Source organism: Ovis aries, chromosome 16 (assembly GCF_016772045.2).
Source record: "Ovis aries strain OAR_USU_Benz2616 breed Rambouillet chromosome 16, ARS-UI_Ramb_v3.0, whole genome shotgun sequence".
Taxonomy (NCBI): domain Eukaryota; kingdom Metazoa; phylum Chordata; class Mammalia; order Artiodactyla; family Bovidae; genus Ovis; species Ovis aries.
Genome location: NC_056069.1, coordinates 39,530,792 through 39,556,613, shown reverse-complemented (window position 1 = coordinate 39,556,613; position 25,822 = coordinate 39,530,792). Strand labels below are relative to the sequence as shown.

Sequence of the window (25,822 nt, the reverse complement as noted above, 5' to 3'; positions counted from 1 at the left end):
AGTGGGAGTTGACAGACCTTTAAAGATATTTTAGGAATGCTGTTTAATTGCAGTTGTGCCAAATACTATGGAAGAGAAGCACAGGGGAGCCCAGCAGGGGGAAGTGACCTGGTCCAGTGATGAGCAGTGAGTGAGGGGCGGGCGGAAATGAATAGGGTGATCTGTGAAGTGGGTCAGGTGGAGGGACCAGCCTGTTTCTGGATGGAGGTGTTTATGATAATGTGTTACGTCCATGTCATAGCATTCATCGTTTATGTGGAATCACATAACACAGTCTGTTAAAGGGAAGCTGACAGATTTCAGAGTGATTCGCAGACACACCATAACCTGCATGTGTGAATAATCTGACATAAAAATGTGGGGAGAGGGAAACTCATTTTAGAGGAACTTATGTTTTGGTCCGAAGTAACTAACGTTATATACAAGGCTCTTTATGATGCTGCTGGGCTTGTTAGACAGGAGGATGGTGAGATTTTAAAGTCCTGGTGTATTAGTAATTTCCTGGGTTTTCCATGGATGCTAAAAAGGACAGTCTTATAAGGCCTCACTTGGATCAGCTCACTATTTACACTCTCTTCTAAATACATCTTGCATTTTCAATTGTTGTGTCTTCTCTCCATTAATGTAAATATTGCTCATTACAGAGTCTAGTTTATCATCCAGTCAGATAGCCTTCCCGCCCCAGCTGAAAGTTGTCGCTCTCTTTTATTGGGCTGATTTCCAATTTTACTCCCTTTTTCACTCTGATGTTTTATTTCATATTGTTGGCATATTTCTCATATTGCTATATTTTGTTTCAACATATAGAAAATTCAGTAAAGACTATGCCAATCTTGTAAAAGAGTATGAATGATTGTTGTTTAGCGACTAAACAACTGCATTGTATAACCAGGTGGAATTCCTTCCAGTTTACTGATAGGAATTGAGAGACTCAGATGTCAGTGACCTGCTCCATACCACCTAAATGGGAGGTTTTGGTGCTGGAATACAAATACATGAATGTAAGATCTATAGAATGGAGAAGATCCCCTGGAGAAGGAAATGGCTACTCACTCCAGTATTCTTGCCTAGAGAATTCCATGGATAGAGAAGCTTGGCAGGCTGCAGTCCGTAGGGTCGCAAAGAGTTGCACGTGACTGAGCGATTAAGCACCTTAGCACACCTAGTAGGTATCTAATAATTACTGACTGGTATAGTCAATAGGGAAAAATATCATCTGGCTTGAAGTATGTCAGCTTCTTGTCCTCTTTCTTAAAATGGGAGCTATGTTCTTTTTTTTTCTTCTCGGCTGGTATGAATCTGAGGCCTTCCCAGTGGTGAAAACGGTGTCTCCTTTGTCTAATGTTCATTTTAGCCTAACTGATTGTTTTGGCAAAACAGTCTCCTTTCCATAAACTAGAGAGAGAAATGCCGTCTTTCCAAAGATAATCTCTCAAATAGACTTCTCCAGATGGCTGCTCAAGCTCCATCCAACGGGAGCTATGCAAGAGTTTGATCCTTAGGGTTTTCAGCATTTTTCCTAAAGGATGTCAAAGAAAGTTTCTCTTCCTGGATCACTCTGTGCCACTGGATTATTTTGGTTTGGGCTGGTGTATTCCAAAACTCAAATCTGCCCACTAGCCCGATGCCTGTGACCGCTCAGTTTCCACTGGTTTTTCAGTTCCCAGTGATTAAGCCAAAATAAAAGAAGGTGATGCCATGTCTGTCCAGGGGCAGACGCTGCCAGATGCCAAAGCCCAGTGTTCATCACGCATTTGACAGGGTTTCTGCTATCCTGGCAGGAGGCATGCTCGACTTTCAAAAGACCAAGCTTGAAGGAAAAGCTCTTAAGTAAGTGAGTGTCATTTGGGAATGATTTGATGAATAGGACAGTTACAGGCCAGCCATTGAAAATCCCCTATGTGATATATTAGCAGGAATGTTTGGAGCCCACATGGAAGGTAAGGTCTGCCTTTCCCACATGCTGCCCTTCATAGCTGACACATTACACATGTCTCCGGAGCGTAACATATGGCTTCCTGAACTTGCAAATGGGGCCCAGCGTGCTCTGTTGAAATAGTGTCTGTTTAAACAGTCTCCTGGAGAAGTGAGCCACAGTCACTAAAATAGTTAATTTCATGTCTGCGAATGTCTTCTCTAGAGCCCTTTAAAATGTGTGTGTGTGTGTGTGTGTTTAAGGAGCATAGTAAAAAATTTGCAAATTTAAGGCATTGACTGCCTTTGAAGGGGTTGTGAACCATCCTAATTTGTACATTTTGAAAGACTCAGAGCGTAAACGAAAAATGGAACAGCGCAGATCATCTAATTCAAGCCTAATCATAATCACCATTTTTTTTTTTGGTGCCTTATATGTGCCAGGCCCTTTACATTAGGCTGAGCGGTGAAGAATCCTCCTGCCAGTGCAGGAGACATGGGTTCGACACCTGGGTCGGGAAGATCCCCTGGAGAAAGGAATGGCTCCCCACTCCAGTATTCTGGCCTGGAGAATCCCAGGGACGGGGGAGCCTGGTAGGCTATAGTCCATATGGTCATAAGTTGTTTAGCGACTAAACAGCTACACTGTATAACCAGGTAGAATTCCTTCCAGTTTACTGATAGGAATAGAGAGACTCAGATGTGAATGACCTGCTCGTACCACCTAAATGGGAGGTTTTGGTGCTGGAATTTCAACTCAGAAGCACTAAAAATGTGGAGCGTATCTTTCTCTATGCCAGGAATTCTTAATTTGGGCTTATGGATGGGCTTTGGGTGGGGATTTAAGCTGGAGAACCCCTCTTTTGAATGCAGACATTTGTGTGTTTGTGCATCATTCTAAGTAAAGTCCATATGTTTATCAGATTCTCCTGGAGGTTTGTGTGGCCTCCTAACAACTGTATTTTGACAGCAGGCTCTGTTCAGTGTAGAGACAAGAAGACAGCAAGTAAGAATGCAAACCTTCCAAAGGCATTTGATCTGGTGTTGGTTTGAGCAGAGAATGAACCACAAGTCTTCTTTCTAAACTCTGTGTGTGTGTGTGAAATAAATCACATCTAGAGAATGTAGCCTTTAGTGAACATCTGTGCATGCTGCCTGCTGTGTCTGACTGTGACCCCATGGACTGTTGCCCACCGGTCTCCTCTGTTCATGGGATTCTCCAGACAAAAGTACTGGAGTGAGTTGCCATGCCCTCCTCTGGGGAATCCTTCTGACCCAGGGATCTAACCTGTATGTCTCGCGTCTCTTACATCTCCTGCATTGACAGATGGGTTCTTTACCACTATCACCTGGGAAGCCCAGTGAACGTCTGCAGGAGGCACTGTAACCAGGTCAGGAAATGGAGCCAGACTCTAGAAGACGTCCCCTTCTTCAGATGCCATGCCTCTACCCAAACTACTGTCTTGACTTCTGTGGTATCCTTGTGCTTTTCTTTATGATTTTACCATCTTTATATATATGTACCGTTAAACAATATGGATCCAGGTTTCCTATTTTCATCTTTATACACGTAGCACAGTCATACTATTGTGTTCTTTGGTGTCTTGCCTAGTTAGTTAGTGAAAGTTGCTGAGTTGTGTCCGACTCTTTGCGACCCCGTGGACTACACAGCCCATGGAATTCTCCAGGCGAGAATACTAGAGTGGGTAGCCTTTCCCTTTTCCAGGAGATCTTCCCAGCCCAGGGATCTAACCCAGGTCTCCCGCACTGCAGGCAGGATTTTACCAGCTGAGCCCCAAGGGAAGCTACCTTCACCAGTACTGTTGTAACTGTCTGTCCATGTTGATGCAGTAACAGTTTGTTCACTTTCATTGCAGTGCTGTGTTCCACTGCTTGGTTATATTGTAATTTATTTATCTTCTGTCATTGGATATTTTATTATTTGTAAATTTTGCCCATTATGAGCAATGCTTTCATTAACATGTTATACATGTCTTATACATGGGTTCCACATGCAACTCCTAGAGAAAGCCTAATATATTTATGAAGTTTTTTGTAGGAAGTGAAATACTTACTTCCATGAGGCGAAAGTGAAGAATTCTTCTCTTCTCCCATCCCTGTCCTTAACAACACTTTGTGGAGGAAGAAAATTCTGTCAAGTAAATTCTCTGCTTAGCCTTAGCAAGGGTTCTGGTTGTCCCCAAACTTGCAATCAGAGCAGTCGTTGAACCTGGATCAGTCCAGGGCTCTCTCCCCAGCCCTACTCCCCAGCTCACTGAGACCGGAACCTCCAGGATGGGGCCTGGGGGGAGTCTGTGTATTTAACCAGTTCCCAGACCATTCCCATGACTGGGAGACACTGGGTTTACCCTGGTGAATTGATGAGGCGTGGATCCTGGGTTGGGAAGAGATTTGGAGAAAGTGTATCTATGATTAAAATCTTGGAAAATTGGCCTTAGAAAGAAAAGTTGAGGGAGCTGGATTTGTTTAGCTTGTATAAAAAAAAAAAAATCTGAACCATGATTAAATAGGGTTTTTTTTGCAAAAGGATGAAAGAGTTTTAGAAATGAAAAAGACATTTCCCAAGTCAGAGATTGTGGAAGAAACTCCTACTAAAATGAGCAGATATTGAGCATTTACTCGGCACCTCGGGGGTAAGAAATAAAGGCTGTTGTCAGTGCCTTGAGGGAGCTGGAGACAAAATGAGTACATGCTGAGCTGGTGCACAAAAGCCAGGACGTGATATTTCATTCAGTCTAGACTGCAGGCTCAGTGGAGGTGAGTGGGCGGGCCCTTGGGAGGAGAAGCCAAGAGAGAGGTCACCAGGAAAGGCTGGAAGCACCTGCAGGGTGTGTGCTGGGCTTTAGAAGGCTGCCCCTCTGTGGACGGAGGGATGGGATGACTGCACTCTGAAGCAGTGATGTCCATTTATTTTTTATTGTGATAACCCCAGTAAGAAATATATTTTATATCACTACCCACTACATACTTAAAAGTTTCATGGAATGTTTAGCCTTATTACGTATTATGCACGTGATGCTTAAAATTTCTCTCTCTCTCTCTATATATATTTTTTAATGTTGGGTTAACCCAGTACGAGGTTGAAAACACTGTTCTAAGGGGGCCAGGAGCCCAGTGTGAGGCAGAGCTGAGTCTACCCTGAGCCTGCCTTATTGGGATTGCCAGTAAGGGAGAGGGGTTCCATGGGAGGTGGTGAGAGAGGAATTGCTGATGTGATGGTGGGCTCCCAAAATCTTCCTCGATTCCAGAATGTGAGTGAATTACTTTGGAATGTTATGACAAAAGTTCACACTTTACCTATCATGGGTGTTGACCCAATAGACACAACCAAGCCAGAGATCTGGAGAAGGAAGGATTAATTATTGAAGCAAGTAAGGGGAGCACTGGGAATCTCACCCAAACCAGTGCCTCCCCAACAGCAAAATGAAGGAAATTTTAAGCTAAGGGTACATCCATATTCCACTGGAAAAGACCCTGATGCTGGGAAAGACTGAGAGCAGGAGGAGAAAGGGACAGCAGAGGACCAGATGGTTGGATGGCATCACTGACTCATGAATTTGAGCGGACTTCAGGAGACAGTGGAGGACAGAGGAGCCTGGCGTGATGCAGTCCATGGAGTCACAAAGAATTGGACATGACCTAATGACTGAACAACAACATTCATATTCCTGCAGGGGCTTGAGCAGAGGAGAACTCAGCATAGAATTGGGGTGTAAAGGTAACAGAATCCGAGCTTTAGTTAGTTGAAGTCAGGAGGGTCAACATCATCATCCCATCCTCCACCTGGGTGGGGGCCTTAGTTCCTGCCGGTATGTGAGTCAGTTAGCTGCTCAGTCATGTCTGACTCTTTGCAACCCCATGAACTATAGCCCGCCAGGCTCCTCTGTCCATGGGCTTCTCCAGGCAAGAATATTGGAGTGGGTAGCCAGTCCCTTCTCAACCCAGGGATTGAACCTAGGTCTCCTGCATTGCAGGCAGATTCTTTACCGTCTGAGCCACCAGGGAAGCTCTTCTCAAAGATGTATTGTTACTATGTCTATCCCCTGAGGAGGAACTAGGACTCTGTCACTGCGTTATTGTTTGACTGCCTTTTTCTGTTTCTGCATTCCTTGTTTTCCCTGTTTTCTGAGACTTGTTCAAGGGCAAGCACTGTGGCCAGACTCAGACCTCAAAATGGCTTAGGACAGAGTGGCTTCTCTTTTGTCAAGAAATCCGTTCCTGATTTCTTTCTCCAGGGATCCCCTAACCTATCTGCCTACAATACCGGATATGAGAGTGGGGCGTTCTTCATATGAAGAAAGTTTTCCAACTTTCCTGACGACAATTGGGTGTCCAACAATTCAGTTCAGTTCTGACACTTATGCCCTGGAGTTAACATCTGATTCCACAGGTTAAAGGGCTCAATCCCACAAGACTGCCCCCACTTCAGATGCCAGATTCAAGTCCTCAGCCAACCATATGTCTCACTGACGAGCTGTAAAGTCCAAGTGTTCCCACAGCCCCTTGTCCAGGTTTGACAATTCACTAGAAATACCAGTCAGAACCCAGGAAGGCACTTCACTTTCCAGTGTCAGTTTATTATACATGATACAATTCAGAAATAGCCAGACAGAAGAAATGCTTGGGGCAAGGTATGGAGTGTGTGGGCGCCCAGCTCTTCATGGCTTCTGCAGCAAAACCACGCTCTCAGCACCTTTGTAACTGAGCAGGACGCCATGGGGCCTCCCAGGTCAGACCCCTCCCTCGTATCCTCTGCTGCGGGTCCTCTCTGAAGTACCCAAATAATAGTGTCTCATACACATCTCCTGAGTTTTTCAGATGCTAGAAAACCACCACTAAATGGAAGAACTAGCTGATGATCAGGAACACGGAGCCCCCAGACCTTCTGGCCCCTAGGAACAGATGCTGTTAACCACCCATCGACCAATCAGAGAATTGTGCAGGAGCCGATCACATACTCTGGAACGCCCCTTCCCTCACCTGACCTTTAGAAATGCTTTGCTGAAACCTTCAGGGAGTTCAGAGTTTTGGGAGGGGTGGCATAAGCCACCCTTTCTCCTTGCATCGCCCTGCAATAAACCATTCTCTGCGCCAGATTCCAACATTTCAGTTTCTTGGGCCTTGCTGTGTGTCGGGCACAGGAATGTGTGTCCGGTAACAGAGGCACATGTAACTAATTTTAGGGAGCCCCTGCAATCAGACTTTTCTCAACCAAAAGTTGAGTGCCTTAGTTGCACTGAGAAGGAAAATCCTTTCATGTGGCCTTTCTTTGCTTAAGTACTTTCAATCATGTCCTCTGGGATTTAATATCCTTTTGATCTTCCCAATCCAGTTTTAATTGGGTCAGTTTAAGTTAGGGAAGGATTTTAAAAGACAACACTAATAATGGAGCAGTTGGGATGATGTAGATAGGAATAACTGGTTGGAAATGTGCTTCAGTAAACGTTTTTTGTTCTGCTGTGGCTTGTAAAAAGCAGTCTGGAGGGAAGTAAGCCGCAATCCATTTCTCTTAGTGTTTGCTACATTTTGTCATTAAGTAAAGCCTGCAATTCTACTGACAACACTTGTGCCATGGGCAGTGTATTTGCTCTGTTCCCCTTCAATCGGAAGCCTGATTTGTTTTTTATAAAGTAATTTTTTAAGACGTGAATTTATTATTATTACTTTTTTGGCCATGCCACGTGGCATGTGGGATCCTAGTTCTCTGACCGGGGATCAAACTCACACCCCCTGCCTTGAAAGTGGGGAGTCTTAACCACTAGACAACCGGCGAAGTCTCAGGAAACTTGATTTGTAATAAAAGATAAAACCAGTGTCTTCTCTGTGAGTAAATTGTAGGAGAATGGTGGATAATTTGGCCTAGACATGTTCTTTCTTTGCTAAACAATGTTTAGAAAGCCTATCCACTAGCTACTGGCACTTGATGTCTAAAATTAAATTTTTGGAATTCAGGTCCTCAGTCTCACTGGCCACATTATCAGTGCTCAGTAGCCGCACGTAGCTAATGCGAGATTGGTGGTTGAGGCCAGATAGTTGTGTGTTGTGGGGAGAGGGGTATCCCGATCATTGTAAGATATTTAGCATCACCCCAGCCTCTACCTACCAGATGCTGGTAGGACTCCCTAGTCATGACAATCAAAACTGCATGTCAGGATTGCCAAATGTCCCTTGAGGGGCAGTCACCCGTGGTTGAGAATCACTGGCCCAGTGGCTGCAGTTTTGGGACAGTTGCAGATAAAGAACATTTCCATCATCACAGACTGTGCAATTCTAGAATAATTCCTAGCAGAGTTTGGCTTTGGACATTTTCTAGATTAAACCTTTTAAGCTTTAGAGCAAGGACAGTGATCGTTCAGTTCAAAGCCTTGGGAAATGAGACATACACAGGTGTTGTGTTTTTTTTTTTTTTTGGGGGGGGGTGACTTAATATCTGAAGCATATAAGTACCCATGTGGTGTTCTGGATTTCATGCAGCCTAGAGGACAGATGCACTCTTTCTGTGTTCTTGAACTCAGTGATGGCAAGAAGAAGGAGGACTTCCCCTTCATGGGGAAAGGAGAGAGTCCTGAAAAATGGAAGATGTCCAGCCCTGAGACTCTCAGAGAAGGAAACTTCTGACTTGAGCCCTGGGATACCTCTTCCATGGCCTGTGGCTTTCTTGAAAGCCCTACCTCTAGGCTAGAGTTGAAAGGGGTGCTGGGGCCATCTGCTGGCCCCACCCTTGCTCTATGAGAGGCACAGTCTTACTGAGTTTTCTGGTTCCACGAGTGCAGAGAGATGCAAATTGTCCTGAGCCCATGGAAGACTGCAGTCCTAAAAGAATCCCTCCTATTCCTTTTAAATCTCCAGTGTCTCCTCTACATTTTCTTGGAACTGGTCCATGGCAGAGTCTTTACTATGAATTGCCTGGTGATTCTTATTTTCAGGGTCACAGGAAAGCAGCCAGCCCTAGAGACCTGTCTGTAGAAAGTGTTGGGGAGAGAGGAAGATTCCCTTTTAGGGCAGAGGTGTCCATCCCTGGAGGCTCCAGAAAGTAGGCTTAGCAAGTGTGCGGTGGGGGTGTATCTGGAAAGCAGGCTGGGCTTGCAGTTTCCCAGGGGCTTTGAGGTATCCCAGGGTCCCTCCTCTGTGAACCCCACGTGCCTCACATGCCTCCTGTTGACTCTTCTTTCATCACGAGTTTGTTCTCTGCTCTAAAATCTTCAGTGGCTCACTGCTGCCTTTCCACGTTGGACACTTCTTAGTATCAAGATCTTCTCTGTCCCTTAATAAGATTAGAAATTAGTTTTTGTGCCGCCAAAAGCTTTCCTGTTACTGCCGTTTGCAGAATTATTCTCTCGGAGCTGAGGGTCCGTGGTGGTGGAAGCTTTGCTCGGGGCCATTTGATGTGTAATAGCTCGTTCAGGAAGAAGTTTTGTTTCTGGTGATATTCTGTTGCGTTGGAAGCCTAGACAACTACTTAAAACCAGCATACAACTCGAAACTGCAGTAAATGGGCCGGGAGAAGTGACAGCAAAAGTAGATAGGGGGGTTGCCTGTGTAAATCCTCAGGCTGCCTTGGGCTGGTGGCTGGTTGGTCCTGTCCCTTTATGGGCCCAGTGAGCTATGGACCAGGTCAAAGGTCAGTGTTCTGCAGTGCGAGCTGTCAAGTTTAGCCACAAATAAGCTAATGTGTAAACTGGCCTCTTGGTCTTTGAAAGTTGCTTCATCTTCCCCATTTCAGTTGAAAGAAATTGCTTTGTTGCAGAGTTTGGTGACCGGCTGCTATTTCATTGAACTGTGGATGTTTTCTTTTGGGAAACCAGCCTTTTTAGGTGTCTCCATGGTGAAGGGAAAGGTATTTTTAAAGTTGCCCATTGCTGGGCAGGTTCTCATTTGAGTGACGGGGAGGGTGGAGAGCGGGGACGTTCCAGATCCTGAAGGCAGGATAGCCGTGGCTGCTGTCACTTACTGGCTCTACGTGTCCCTTTGCTCCACAGACCAACGAGTGGAACAAGAATGATGACCGACTGCTGCAGGCCGTGGAGAATGGAGATGCCGAGAAGGTGGCCTCGCTGCTGGGCAAGAAGGGGGCCAGCGCCACCAAGCATGACAGCGAGGGCAAGACCGCGTAAGTTAACGAGATTGGCTTCTGACAGCCACGTCTGGGTTCTCAGCTTGTTCTCTGAAGTTCTCAGGATCCCTAGGGAAACTTTGCAAGAGCATCTAGTACTGCCCCCACCGCCACCCCTTGTTAAAATATGTAAGAGGATATTTTAGTCTAGTTCCTCTCGGAGTTCCAAGTAACACATTTGAGTTTTGCCTTGAATGGTTACATTTGTTCCTGGTGTAACCAAAGATTTTGCCAGAGAACAAATAGCAACCAGCCTTGTAACCAACTAACTGATAGGTGGGAAATGAATCTGATCCCAGATTAGAAACAGCGTAAAAGAGAAAGTTTTTTTTTTTTTTCCATAACCTTGAAACCTTATTATTTATAGTATTTGTTGTTCAGTTGCTCAATCGTGTCCGACTCTTTGCGACCCCATGGACTGCAGCACGCCAGGCTTCCCTGTCCTTCACCATCTCCTGGAGCTTGCTCCGACTCATGTCCATTGAGTCAGTGATGCCATCCAACCATCTCTTCCTCTGTCCTTCCTTACGCTGGTCATCTTACAGAGAGGTTATTGAGTTTAGATTTCTAATCTGGACTTTTATCAGCGAGGATTGTGTAGTCCTCGCACCTCAATTTCTTCACTATACAGTGGAGATGACAGTATTCAACCTCTAGGGTAGTTATGAGAATAAAACAAGATACTGACATTGGTTGGGTGACCCCAGAAGCAGGCTGTGAGGTGTGGATTTGAGTGCAAGAAGTTTTTATAGCCCGTGATCTCAGCAAGTGGACAGTAAGGGAATGAAGCCTCTATAGCATGTTATTGACAGGTTACTGCTATGAGTAACTGAGACTCATTCCCCCTAAGGACCTCTGGGAATCTGCCTAGACTTAGAGTAGGGGTTGGCCGACTATGGCCCAACTGTCTGCCTTTGTAAATCAGGTTTTGTTAGAATGCAGCCACACCTATTCATTTAGCATTGTTCATGGCTGCTTCTGCACTGCAAAGGCAGATGTGAGTCTTAAGACAAGGACTGTGTGGCCCACAAAGCCTAACAATTTAACTAGTTTGCTTACCCCAGGTTTAAAGTATGCTTCAGAGTTGTCCCAGTACTCTTGCCTAGAAAATTCCATGGATGGAAGAGCCTGGTGGGCTACAGTCCATGGGGTCGCAAAGAGTCGGACACAACTGAGTGACTTCACTCACTCACTCACTCACTCGGAGTTGTCCCACCCAAGAGGTAAGGAACCTGGGGTATCTATTCCTGATCTCCTGACTCTGCAAGGTTGAGTGCCTTTGCTAGGGGCGATAATGCTCACGGCCAGAACACCGCTAAAAGGATGAAGGAGGGGCACCTGCAGCCATAGGTGCCAGGTGTAAAAAGCTGCACAGTGCCCAGCCCACAGTAAGCATTTGATAAAGCCAGCTCCCTTCCTTTCTTGTCCTAGATTACTGTTGCTCTCCTAAGGTGCTCTTATTTCTATTTTTTTTCAACTTTGTTTTTGATCCTGCTACACTTCTTGTGGGATCTTAGTTCCCCAGCCAGGGGTTAAACTCATGTCCCTTGCACTGAAAGATTCTTAACCACAAGACTGCCAGGGAAGTCCACCCTGGGGTGCTTTTTAAAATATGAATGTCATGCCCACCCTGATGTTCTGAATCATTTGGTCTAGGCAGAGGACCAGGAATCCATATTTTAAAAAGTATCCCATGTAGATTCAACCAGAGAGAACCATTCTCCGGAAAATAGATTGAGTGTAGATTGAAACATAGATATCAAGAATAAATGGCAAATTGTCAGGGAAAATTGTCCCATTTTAGTGTTATGCTGTGTGCTAAGTTGCTTCACTCGTGTCTGACTCTTTGCAACCCCATAGACTGTAGCCCACCAGGCTCCTCTGTCCGTGGGATTCTCCAGGCAGAATACGGGAGCAGGTTGCCATGCCCTCCTCCAGGAGATCTTCCTGACCCAGGGATCAAACCCACATCTCTTAAGTCTCTTACATTTGCAGGCATGTTCTTTACCACTAGCACCACCCGGGAAGCCCCAAATTAACCTCTCTTCCCAGCACCCATAGAAAAGGATGATCCCATAGAGGAGACCCCAACTCTGTGGATTGGCAGCCATAAGGAAGCTCAAAGGGCTAAGCTTTCTGTAGGAACCAGGCTAGCCAGCACATAAAGAGGAGAGGGTACACGTTCTCACACAGGTCAGGGTCTGGTTCTGTAGGAGATGGGCTTGTCCTTTCAGCCAGTCACCCTAAGTTGAACTCCACCCCCCCAGCCTCAGCTTGACTTCTTGGCAGAGGCCTGTCGCAGGTGTGGGCACAAGGGAGCCCTGGGAGCCCTGACTTGCTAGTCAGGGTAGTAGGCTGGCTTTGGGTGTTGGCTAATGTTTTGTCGCATCAGTTGCCTACTCAACCTTATGTAACTGTTAGTTCTTACGTCTCTCGCACTCTAGACTATAACTTCCTTGCTAGAAGGGACTGTGACCTTACAGTTCCCAGCTGGAATTGTCTAGCCAGCGGCTTGGTTTATAGTATTCTTTTTAAAATAATTTTATTTATTTTTGGCTGCATAGGATCTTCATTGCTGCACAGGCTTTCTGTAGTTGTGGTGAGCAGAGACCACTTTCTGTTGTGGTATATATGCTTTTCATTGTGGTGGTTTCTCTTGTTGTGGAGTACAGGCTCTAGATGCACGGGCTCAGAATTTGCGGCTCACAGTCTCTAGAGCACAGGCTCAGTAGTTGTGGTGCAGGGCCTTAGTTCCTCTGGCATGTAGGATCTTCCCAGACCAGGGTTCGAACCTGTGTCCCCTGCATTGGCGAATTCTTAACCATTGGACCACCAGGGAAGTTCTTTCGTAGATGGCCAATAAATATTTGTTGGATGAGTTAATTAACCTTTTCTTGTGATGCTACATTTGGAGTTCACACTCTCTGAGCTACAGTGGCAGAGGCCACCCTCCTAAGCCTGTTCTGAGATTTTTAGCAGTAGGCCTGGTGCTTTTGTATTACTCCGCGCACTGCCATACAACTTTCTAGGCTCCTCCTCCTCCCAATCTGGCTCTGCAGATGTCTGCACAAGACAACCTTTATAGCCATCCCAGAGAAAGAGAAGGGAACTGTTCATGATAGTTTTGTCCAAGACAATACTCACTAAAAAAAAAGAAAACTTAGATTAGCAGCTTTGCCATAATTATGATCACCTTGATCAATCTGTGCCTTTTGTTAACAAGATATTCATTATGTATAGAACAAATGGTCAAATTTATTTTCTCTTATCTCTCTTTTTTAATTGTAAAATATACACATCATAAAACTTACCAGTTTAACCATTTTAAAGTATCCATTTTAGTGGCATTAAGTACATTCACAATGTTGTACAGCCATCATCATCTAGTTCCAGAAAGTTTTCATCACCCCGAAAGGAAACCCACACCCATTAAACAGTGACACTCCTTAACTTCCCCTCCCACTCTTCCTGGCGACCACTAATCTGCTTTGTGTCATTATGAATCAGCCTATTCTAGATATTTCATACAAACGGAATCATACTATATGAGGCCCTTTGTCTCTGGCTTCTTTCAGCTTAATGTTTTCAAGGTTCATCCTCATTGTAGCATGAATCACTAGTTCATTCTGTTCTTTTCAACTGGAAATGCACACAGCAGTTATAAAAAAAATCACCACCTTCATTTAAAAGATGATAAAACTAAGGTCCACGTGATGGATCTCTCCCTGAATTAACCCTGAGCCATTTCTAACATCTCTGCCTTTGCACTTACAAGCCACCATTTTTCCCGTCAGTGACACCTAGGTAGAAAACTAGAGAGACTCTATGCAAAAGGAAGAGAGGAGGTAATTAATTTTTCCGTGCAAGATTTTTCATAAGACATCATCTGCTAACATTAAACTTTTCTGGTTGGACTGTTCCTTTTGATTTTTAAAGTTACTAACTGATAATGGTAAGAATTTAGTTTTCAAAGCCACTGTAGAATTAAACCTATCTGGCTTCATATTTTCTTTCAAATCTAATGGTCTTAGTGTTGAGAAGGAAGGGGGAGGGGTGCTGTGGGGTTAGAAATCATCACTCTTGTCCCTTTGTTCTGTGTGTGTAAGTCACTCAGTTGTGACTAATTCTTTGCAACCCCATGAACGGTAGCCCTCCAGGCTCCTCTGTCCATGGTATTCTCCAGGCAAGGATACTGGAGTGAGTAGCTGTTCTCTTCTCCAGGGGATCTTCCTGACCCAGAGATGACACCCAGGTCTCTTGAATTGCAGGCAGATTCTTTACTGTCTGAGCCACTAGGAAAGCCTGTCCCTTTGGTACCACGTAATTCTGCAAGGCCAAGTGTCTGCTGTAACAGTGAGCCCCAAGCAGCATTGTTCCCTTGGTTTCAGCATTCTTACCTTGCAAGTCTACACTTCTGGCTTTGGGTTAGTCTAATCTGTGCATTCCTGCCTGCGTGTATGTGCATGCCCCTCAAGCTATGGAGACTTTGCTGTTCTTGTTCCTGTTCTTTCCACGTGCATCTGGTTTGGTGTCAGGGGAATGGGGAACTCCCTAGGAGCAGTGCTGAATTCAGGGCAGGCCAGTGCAGAGTGTTCCTCCCTTAAGAACTCTGGCTCCATCGGCCCCCTGGAGCTTGCAGGGCCTGCATTTGTTGGAGGATGTGTATAGAATGGTTTGCATTTGTCTCCCAAGGGTAAGACTAGATCACATACCTGGAAGTTAGGTCCTTGACAGGACTTGGCCTCGTTCTCTGCCCACTCATTAGGGTTTACCCTTTGATTTATGCACACCTCCATATCAAAATGAATTTGGAGGCCTGTCTTCTAATGAGCTTTTGTGATAACCCGTTTTGTCATCTTACTCAGTGATGCATAGGGTTTTCCTATTGCCTAACAGCCTGGAGTCCTGACTTTGGCTTTCAAGGGCCTCTTGGTGGCCCTGCCCTTGTTTTGCTGTTTTCTTACTTGTTTCTTGTGCTGGAGGTGGCACTGTCTGCTCCCTGCCTTCTTCTCCTGTGAGACCATCTAGGTGTTTGCCCCAGGTTCTCTAGTCCAGAATGCCTTCCTCCCTGGTATTCTCAGTCTCTTAAAAACAATTTTGTCTTCTCTTTGAGTTACTAGAATCTTGATTGAAAAACTTGATGTAGAAAAGTCTCTACAGCTTAAATATGATCTGTATTTTTTTTGGCCATGCCATGTGGATGCAGGATATTACTTCCCTGACCAGGGATTGAACCTGTGCCTCCTGCATTGGAAGTGCAGAGTCCTAACCACTGGATTGCTAGGGAAGCCCCCAAGATCTGTGTTTTCTGAATGACTCAAATCCCTTACAACATGGAAGCTCTGTGAGGACAGGGATCCTATGATTTCAGTGGTGCTATTGGTTTCTCCCACTGTTCCAGGCATATAAGAGGCACTTGGCTGCTATTTGTGTAAGGGAACTTTTCAGCATGGTTCTAATGGAGAAAACACTCTTTTTGCTGGTACTGTCTCATGGGTAAAGTTGTTAGGGATGAACTAACTTGGGGCTCAAGAGGGAAAAAGCTGTCCTGGTGAACATCACGACCTGACACACATCTCTTCCAGTTTCCAGTGCAATTTCAGTAGAGACAAACTCACCCCTCACTACCTAGAGAATCAGACAACCCAAAAAGTCCCAAGAATGAGGCAGCCATCTCGGTTGACATTCTCCAGAAGCTTCCATAACCCAAGGTCAATAACCAGATGGGTGGTTTAGTAATTCTTCAGACTTTTCAGTTCTTCCTGGAATACTTCCTTTAGGGAGAGATAAGAGACCTTGTCTGAATTTTTTTTTTCCTCTAAAACTGATCTAAGAGAGGTTAAAAAGTGGGGGGAAGCAATCAAATAACTGAAATTCATTTCACAAAGAGTAAAAGAAAGGTGATGTCTTGGGTCAGAAGAGAACAAAATAGAGCCAGGTAGAGAGCTTCAGCCTCAGGCTGTTTATGGAGTCAAGCTTGGCTTCCCTCAGCCCATCTGTTCTCTTTCCACAGTGGAGGTGAGGAAGGGGGAGATGTCATTGCCCGAAAACCTCTCACCATAGAGCAAGCTAATTGTTTCAAGATGGTTTCCCCTACATTTGGATGTGCATGTAATTAAAGTTATGTGTGTTTGTTTTAGGAACAACCAGACTAAATAAAATCACTGCTGGGACTGTGGTATTTGAAGAAATACCACCCAGCCGTGTGTGTATAAAGACAAATATATATATATATATATAGTCTTCATCCATGTTTAGCCCACCTTTCAAAAACCTGATCTTTTTGGCTTTGAAAACAAGAACTTGTGCAAGTATTTTTAGATAACTCGGTGGCACTTACATGTAAAATAGAAGAGGTAGTCCTCAAATTCTGCAGATCGGTATGAGAAGGGGCTTCTCTGGCCAGTGGCTTACTGTACTTCTGACTCTTCCTGTTTTCTGGAAGAGATAACCAAGAGATTTCCAAAACTGAAAACCCTTGGAAGTCAGTCTTGGAAATCAAGTCATACCACCTGGTTGCCTTCTCTCACAGCTCTCAAATTCATTTACCTAAAACTGCAGTATACTTTATGTGTAATTGCAGCCTCCTTCTCAGCAAAATCGCCTTCCAGGCAAAACCACCCTGTGTTTTGTCTAAATCCTGTTAATATCTGGCAGAGGGATGAACTGAAAGCTATAATTTCTTTATAGCATATCTACTCTGCTTCTGGTCAAGTACGTTTTTGAAAGTGACATAATGTCTGTTCCTGTCTTGCAAATGTACCCAAATGTTTGCGTCTAGTTGGGAGGTATTAAAGTGCTCCAAAATCATTCATAAGCACATAACAAAAAAAGGGAGAAGATATGGTCCTTGCCTAAAAGATGCACAGCATCTGGCTGAGAAGATAAGACCAACGGAAGTACTGGAGAATAATTAAGTGCTAAATCGTAACATACTAACTGTAAGGGGTTCAAGATGGGAAGAGGTGGCGATACACTGGAGTAGTGAAGGAATGCTTCCTGTGATGCAAGGTGGCCCCGAGAGGATGGGTTGGGAGGATGTGATGGGGACAGAGGAAGTGGCAACTGGGTGGATGGAGACCATCCCAAATGGAAAAGAAAAACAGTACCATGGTCATTATTTCCTTCCTTCCTCCAGAGCTTATCATAGCACTTCAAGGTCAGGGACCCACTTGGCAACTAAATCTGTGGTTCTCAACTCCGATTAGAAGCTTCCTGGACAGCTTTGAGAAGTGCTAGGCATCACCCTCAGAGCTACCTGTATAATTCCTATGGGGTGCAGTCTGGGCATGGGGTTGTTTCAGCACACAGGCAGCTTGAATGGTCAGCCCAAGCTGAGATCCATGGTGCTGGTTACTCTGCAGTGAGACCCCAGGCTTTTATAGCCCAAAGCTTCCCACAGGTTTTCCCTTATGACAGGTTACAGGGGAACTGAGGAAGGCCCAAGGAGCCCAGGTGAAATGTCTTCTAGCATACATGCACGTGTGTGTGTGTGTGTGCACATGCATTTAGTTGCTCAGTCGTGTCCAACTGTTTGTGACCCCCGTAGCTGGTAGCCCGCCAGGCTCCTCTGTCCATGGGGATTCTCCAGGCAAGAATACTGGGTTGCCATGCCCTCCCCCAGGGGATCCTCCCAACCCGGGGATTGAACCCAGTCTCCCACATTGCAGGCAGATTCTTTACTGTCTGAGCTACCAGGGAAGACCATCCACACATACATGTATATATCATGCTTGTGCACAGAGTGAAATTAAAATGAAAGATAAATTTTGTCATAAAGTAAATTATGTTAAAGTTATATAATTCACAAGGTGTTTATAGGGAAATAGTGTCATGGGTTAAAGCTGAACAGATCAGGTTGCAAAACTGCTTTGGAAGGAAGACTTGTAACCAGGGAAGTGGTGCAAATTGATGAGAATAGATATGGGGATTAAGAACTACAGTGATTAAAATATTGGTGGGGGTTACAGGATTTTTTCATTTTGAAACTTTGCAAAGCTGGATTAAGTATATTGAAAAGGAAGGATTTTAGACACTCAGATGGCTTATTGTTGCCCAGGGTTGCAGCAATCTGGCTTTGCCTCAGGGGCGAGGCCTGCCGCCACATACAAAGGTCAGGAGAGCCTGGGAAACGGAGTTGTGATAGAGGGCGGGGCCGGGGCGAGTGGGCGTGGCCGGCAGCACACGCAGGCCTTGACCTCCATCCAGACTAACCTCGCAGGAGGAGGGGGCACCTGGGGCAGGAGGTTCTCACGCTGGCAGCCACCAGACAGTTCAAGGGTTGAGGCACATGACATCACTCAACGCATGCCTGTCCTTTAGAAATACTCCTGCTTCATTGCCTGCATCCCCGAAAGTGACACTTTACAAAAGGCCACCACCACCACCATACAGGCCGCAGAGTCATTCAAGGTCCAGTTTGCCCTCTCTTTCATAAAGTCTTTTCTAATTTCCAACAGGGGTGAGCTTGACCTCAACCACTACCTCTCTTAAACCACCTAGAACTTGATGGGTCTTGTTTACTTCTGTACTTATCTTACACAACTAACAATTGTTATTTGTCATGTTACTATTGAGTACCCAACACTGGGCTGGGGACTTTCATATGTGTCCTTCAGTCAACAGATAGTTGATCTTTGACCCATTAGAAAGATCATGTCGGTTTCCCCCAGTATTTCTCATCTGATGCTCTCAATCACCCTGGAGTAATTTGTGAAGAGAAAAGTATGGGTCAGAAAGGTTTGGAAATTGGTATAAATCACCCATTCTGGGTAATAGAGTCTGGGAGTCATGAATCAGTTCAGTTCAGTTACTCAATCGTGTCTGACTCTTTGTGACCCCATGGACTGCAGCACACCAGACTTCCCTGTCCATCACCAACTCCTGGAGCTTGCTCAAACTCATGTCCATTGAGTCAGTGATGCCATCCAACCATCTCATCCTGTGTTGTCCCCTTCTCCTCCTGCCTTCAGTCTTTCCCAGCATTCAGGGTCTTTTCAAATGAGTCAGTTCTTCACATCAGGTGGCCAAAGGATTGGAGTTTCAGCTTCAGCATCAGTCCTTCCAATGAATATTTAGGATTGACTGGTTGCATCTCCTTGCAGTCCAAAGGACTCTGAAGAGTCTTCTCCAGCAGCACAGTTCAAAAGCATCAATTCTTCGGTGCTCAGCTTTCATTATAGTCCAACTCTCACATCCATACATGACTGCTGGAAAAATCATAGCTTTGACTTGATGGACATTTGTTGGCAAAGTAATAATGTCTCTACTTTTTAATATGCTGTCCAAGTTGGTCATAGCTTTTCTTCCAAAGGAGCAAGCATCTTTTAATTTCATGGCTGCAGTCACCATCTGCAGTGATTTTGGAGCCCAAGAAAATAAAGTCTGTCACTGTTTCCATTGTTTCCCCATCTATTTGCCATGAAGTGATGGGACTGGATGCCATGATCTTAGTTCTTTGAATGCTGAGTTTTAAACCAGTTTTTTCACTTTCCTCTTTCACTTTCATCAAGAGGCTCTTTAGTTCTTCTTCACTTCCTGGCTTAAGGGTGGTATCATTTGCGTATCTGAGGTTATTGATATTTCTCCCAGCAATCTGATTCCATTTTGTGCTTCATCCAGCCCGGCACTTCACGTGATATACTCTGCATATAAGTTAAATAAGCAGGGAGACAATATACAGCCTTGACGTACTCCTTTCCCAATTTGGAACCAGTCTTTTGTTCCATGTCCAATTCTAACTGTTGCTTCTTGCATACAAGATTTCTTAGGAGGCAGGTAAGGTGGTCTGGTATTCCCATCTCTTGAAGAATTTTCTACAGTTTGTTATGATCTACACAGTCAAAGGCTTTGGCTTAATCAATAAAGCATAAGTAGATTATTTTTTCTGGTATTCTCTTGCTTTTTTGATGATCCAGCAGATGTTGGCAATTCAATCTCTGGTTCCTCTATCTTTTCTAAATCCAGCTTGAACATTTGGAGGTTCATGGTTCATGTATTATTGAAGCCTGGCTTGGAGAATTTTGAGCATTACTCTGCTAGCATGTGAGATGACTGCAATTGTGTGGTAGTTTGAACATTCTTTGGCATTGCCTTTCTTTGGGATTAGAATGAAAACTGACCTTTTCCAGTCCTGTGGCCACTGCTGAGTTTTCCAAATTTGCTGGCATATTGAGTGCAACACATTCACAGCATCATCTTTCAGGATTTGAAAGAGCTCAACTGGAATTCCATCACCTCCACTAGCTTTGTTCATAGTGATGCTTTCTAAGGCCCATTTGACTTCACATTCCAGGATGTCTGGCTCTAGGTGAGTGATCATACCGTCATGGTTATCTGGGTCATCTTCTGCTTCTGTTAGGTCCATACCATTTCTGTCCTTTATCGAGCCTATCTTTGCATGAAATGTTCCCTTGGTATCTCTAATTTTCTTGAAGAGATCTCTAGTCTTTCCCATTCTATTGTTTTCCTCTATTTGTTTGTGTTGATCATGAATACAAGAGACAAATCTTTTGCCCTAAAGAAAATTTCATACTTCCTAAGTGCTGCTTTCAGACTGCATTTGTGAAACCAAACAGTCCTGAAGAAAAAGAGCTAATGTTCAGCTTAAGTGTCTCGGGGTTTCTTAGCTCTGCGTATGTGATCTTTCATCTCAGCGTCTCCTCCTCCTGTCACTAGGAGACCTCTGTCCTGAGAAGAAGCATGGCTGACTCTTAGCACATTATAGGTACTTAATAACAATAATCCTGTTTTTACTGTCTTTATTTATTTCATGCCAGTCACCTTTTATTATATCTACCTGAAATGTTTACCAGGAGAAGGCAATCAGTGTTCCCATTTTTCAAACTGTCTGCTACCTCAGTTACTGATAGAAGCAGTGATCAGAGTCGCTGCTGCACCTGCCTTTGAAATAGCTGAAACACAGGCAGGCCTACTACTTCTCTGCCTGAGGCGATTTCTCTTGGCCCATGGAGTTGATCCCTGCTACAAGAGGAGAATAGTTTTTCAAGGCTTTTTTGACTAGAAGCTATTAGACAGGGATGCCTTCCTTTCCTTCAGATTATAATCTGAAACGGAAATCCTGGTCTTAGGATTAAGGTTTGTCCCACTGAAATATTTAATGTATGCTAAGGCTCATTTCGGAGAAGGCAGTGGCACCCCGCTCCAGTACTCTTGCCTGGCAAATCCCATGGAGGGAGGAGCCTGGTGGGCTGCAGTCCATGGGGTCGCTAAGAGTCAGACACGACTGAGCGACTTCACTTTCACTTTTCACTTTCACTTTCATGCATTGGAGAAGGAAATGGCAACCCACTCCAGTGTTCTTGCCTGGAGAATCCCGGGGACAGAGGAGCCTGGTGGGCTGCCATCTCTGGGGTCGCACAGAGTCGGACACGACTGAAGTGACTTAGCAGCAGCAGCAAAAGCCTCATTTGAGCTCAATGACCTCATTAAAATTTAGGCGTTGCAGCAAGTAAGTCCCATGAAACACTTGGTAGACTGGGTTGGAATCACAGACTTGAGAGCTGTAAAGGGCTTCCTTGATCATATGGACCAGGTGAGTGAACTGAAAGCTGACGAGTGTGGGTGACTTTATTGTCTCATACTTGGAGATTGCTAAATTGAGACCAAAACCAAAGAATGCTGACTTTTAGTTCCTGCTTCTGCTAACAATGCTATTGGTCCTAAAAATTGGACATGTTTCAGAATTACCTAGGGGGCTTGTTGAAACACAGATTGCTAGGCTTCTTCCCTGATTCTGAGCAAGATCCTAAGAATCTGTATTTCTGACAAGCTCCCCGTGATGCTAAAGTCTTAGCTGGTCCAGGGAACACACTATATGATATGATGTTGGGAAGCAAAGTTAATAACATAACACATAATACAGCTTCTCTCTTAAGAACTTACCACCTGAAAAAAACATGGTCTTGCCAGTTTATAGGTGTACCTTGGATTGTTGTTTTTTAGTCACTAAGTCCTCTTTGTGACCCCATGGACTGTGACCTCCCAGGCTACTTAGTCCATGGGATTTCCCAGACAAGAGTACTGAAATGGGTCGCCATTCCCTTCTCCAGGGCATCTTCCCAACTCAGGGATTGAATTTGAGTCTCCTGCATTGGTAGGCAGATTCTTTACCACTGAGCCACCAGGGAAGCCTGTGCCTTGGTTTAGTGAAACACAAAATAGAAACTTCAGATAGAAAAGACAAATTCAAAACTGAAACGTGCATTACCCCCATGCCTCACCCCAGATCACTTCTCTCTGCTAGGAAAATTGCAATAGGCTAGACAAAACCTCTGCCATCATGGAAGGTATATTCTAACAGGACAGTCAGACAATAGTCACATGCCTCTTTAACGTAATGTCAGGTGCACTGGAAAAAAAAAAGAAGCAGCTAGGGGCCACTATGAATAAACCTGGTTAAGAAAGGCCTCTCTGAACAGAAACCTTCATTTGAGCAGATTCCTGAATTGGAATGAGGTACAAGCCATGCACTTTTCTAGAACTGTCTGGTGGCGGGAACAGCTGGGCAGATGCTCTGAGGTAGGAGGGTGTTTGGTGTGCCCAGCAAACAGGGAATCAACTAGAAGATGAGATCAGCCAGTAGCCCCTCATATAGAACCTCGTGGGCCACTGGAAGAATTTGGATTAAATCCTAATTCCAAATACTTAATTTCCCTTATTCATATGATCTAATATTTTTTCCCCCTCCAGAAAGATGCCTCACAAAAGGAATACAGTTAAAGTACAGACAGTTTGGGGGAAATGCTGATGTTCTCAGTTCAGTTCAGTCACTCAGTCATGTCTGACTCTTTGCGACCCCATGGACCACAGCATACCAGGCTTCCCTGTCCATCACCAGCTCCTGGAGCTTACTCAAGCTCATGTCCGTCCAGTCGGTGATACCATCTACCCATCTCATCCTCTGTCGTCCCCTTCTCCCACCTTCAATCTTTCCCAGCATCAGGGTCTTTTCCAAGGAGTCAGTTCTTCACATCAGGTGGCCAGAGGATCTGCATCAGTCCCTCCAATGAATATTCAGGACTGATTTCCTTTAAGATGGACTGATTGGATCTCCTTGCAGTCCAAGGGACTCTGAAGAGTCTTCTCCAACAGCACAGTTCAAAAGCATTAATTCTTTGGTGCTCAGCTTTCTTTATAGTCCAACTCTGAAAAGCTTTATTATTGTTAAATAATAATATAAATAATAAAAGGAAACGTTGGTTATTATTGTGAAGTATTTCTGAGTCTCACTGACCACTGTTACTCTTCTCTTGGAAATAAAGAGCTTTAAAAAGAAAGAAGGGAGATGTGGGCTTAGCAGGGAGGAACTGCTAATAGGGTCAGGGCAGTGAACTCAAGTCCTGATCTTTTCCATGTTTCCCTGACCTCTCTTCCCTGGTGGCTCAGAAAATGGTAGAGAATTCACTTGCAATGCAGGAGACCTGGGTTTGATCCCTGGGTCAGGAAGATACCTGGAGAAGGGAATGATAACCCACTTCAGTAGTCTTGCCTGGAGAGTTCCATGGGCAGAGGAATCTGACTTCCATGGACAGAGGGGCCTGGCGGGCTACAGTCCACAGGGTCACAAAGAGTCAGACAGGAACAGCTGAGCGACTGACACTTTCACTACTTTCAACCTCTCTGAGCCTCACTGACTTGATGAAGCGAAATGTTAGACCAGTTTATTCTTCTCAGTCTTCTAGCTTGCTGGAATTCTGGGTGTGTCTGATGGTGCTAGTAGGGTTTGGTGTGTGGTTATTTTCTATAGCTTGACTTGGGGAGTAAAAAATTGGTTGCAGAAACAGTGGACAGGACTAGAGAGTTGCTGGTGGTGGCCAGCCCGTTACATTCCTGACCTCACTCAGCTGGCCAGCTCTTTTGGGATTGGGAGTTAGGTTGCTTGTAAAGAAAGAAAGAGTTGGGGTGAAATCCTTCACTCAAGAAAGAGTTTGGGTGAAATCTGTGAATGAACACGCGTTAACAATCGAAGTCTTCTGAAAGTAGCCGTGCGAGTTTGTGTCTCCTCCAAATATATGGTTCAGCTGGCAAACAGGAACCAAAAGAATTGTGCTGGTAATAGCTCTGCAAGATAGAAGGAACCTTCATGGCCATCACAGGCTTTTGAATTGCAGCAGTTTCAGATCCCCTTCGGGTTAAGGACCTTCAAGGATATTGTGGCCTTGTCCCGAGGTTTTGAATTCGAGAAAGTTTGCACAACTTGCTGAGTGATTTTGAAGGAAATGAAGCCTCTGTTTTGGGCTCTGTGTGCTGTGGCAATTGGATACAGTCCTTTTCATTTGAGACCACGGGCAACCCTCATCTGCCCCAGTAAGAAGCCTGTATTTGCCTCTTGGCCAAATATTTCTAGTTATTTTAATTTCAACTTTGTTTCTTTAAGAGCGGCATAGCCAGTAAGTTGTATCATGTGGTGTTTCATAGTTTGCATGCAGATCTAACAAGTACTGTGGTTTCTCAGTGTGGTGATGAAGGGCCTACTCTGCAGGCAGAACACCAAGGTCAGAATTCAGGCTCCCCTACTTACTGGTTCTGGGACTTTGTGCAAGTTCACTGGACTTCTCTGTGCCTCAGCTTCCTCCTCTGTAAAATGGGATGATGATAGTTATTCCTTCCAGAGCCTTGTTGGGGGATGTAATGAGTTACATGGCATGGTATTTCAATAGATAAGCAGCTTTTAAAAATATTTTTTAAATTTTTATTTATTTTTATTTTTTGCTGCTCTGGGTCTTTGTCGCTGTGTGCGGGCTTTGGCTACTCATTGCAGTGGCTTTATTTGGTGTGAAGCACAGGTTCTAGGCACAAGGGCTTGGTATTTGCAGAGTGCAGACTTAGTTGCTCCAGGGCAGGTGGAATCTTCCTGGACCAGGGATAGAACCCATGTCCCCTGCACTGGCAGGCGGATTCTTATCCACTGTACTGCCAGAGAAATGCTGCTATTTTTGTTGATGCTGCTGTGTTTTTTTGTTTTTTGTTTGTTTGTTTGTTTTTTAAGTTGCTCAAATATGGTTTAGAGGCAAGAGAAATGAAGTTAGTACCTCAACCATGATAACAAGGCAGCAGACCCAGCCGTGGTATTTCAGCCTCCTGGGCTACTCGTTTTTTTCCTGCTGTTCCCCTTCTGTACCTTTGGGCTGCCACCCATCTGTTGTTCTGGGCTCTCCAGGTCTTCTTAGTCTTCTCTTGAGAGTGGGAGGGAGGGAGGAGGAAGAGGAAAGAGTGGTTGGTGGGTTCTGGGCGGGATGGGGAATCATAAAACTCTTAAGCGCAGAAACCTTGGGAACTTTCCAAGTGACAAAAGCAGAGAAATTCCAAATATCAGTAAGCAGCAAAGGGATCAAAGGAGCATGAAGTAAATCTTCAGGCCGCTCTGTTTGTGCCCTTTAGTTACCCCTCTGTTGAAGGGCCCAGCTGAGTTTTTTTTGCAAGAAAGCTAAACATGGCCTATTATAATGAAACTTAAAACAGCATCGATTCCTTTCTTGTGGGGCAAATCCACAAGATTGCTTTCAAGGCTAAGGGATTATGTTTTCAAAAGAAGTTTGAAACAATGGATGCCTTGGTGAAAAAGATGGTGCGAAGTTCTGAACTCGCCCTCTGTTTAGAGCAGCATTTTGAAAGCAGTCACGTACATGGGGATCAGCTGGGAAACTTGTAAATACAGCTTTTGAATCAGTGATGCTGGGTGGCGCCTGAGAGCCTTCATGTCTAACAGCTCCTGGTCCATGGATCACCCTGTGAGCATCCAAGGTTCAGGCT

General features: G+C 44.8%; 1 protein-coding gene across 50 annotated transcripts in view; it reads left to right on the top strand.

Annotated features, from left to right (window-relative positions):
- Positions 1 to 25,822, top strand: part of RAI14 (retinoic acid induced 14) — a 162,174-nt gene that overhangs the window by 91,039 nt on the left and 45,313 nt on the right. For 48 of the 50 annotated variants that reach the window (XM_027980133.2, XM_060400527.1, XM_060400514.1 and 45 more), the window contains one exon: positions 9,915 to 10,045. In XM_027980133.2, coding sequence (XP_027835934.1) covers positions 9,915 to 10,045 — 131 coding nt within the window. Of the gene's footprint in view, positions 1 to 9,592; positions 9,773 to 9,914; positions 10,046 to 25,822 lie in introns of those variants that run through there. The other 2 variants (XM_042233892.2, XM_042233891.2) reach the window with 1 other exon arrangement.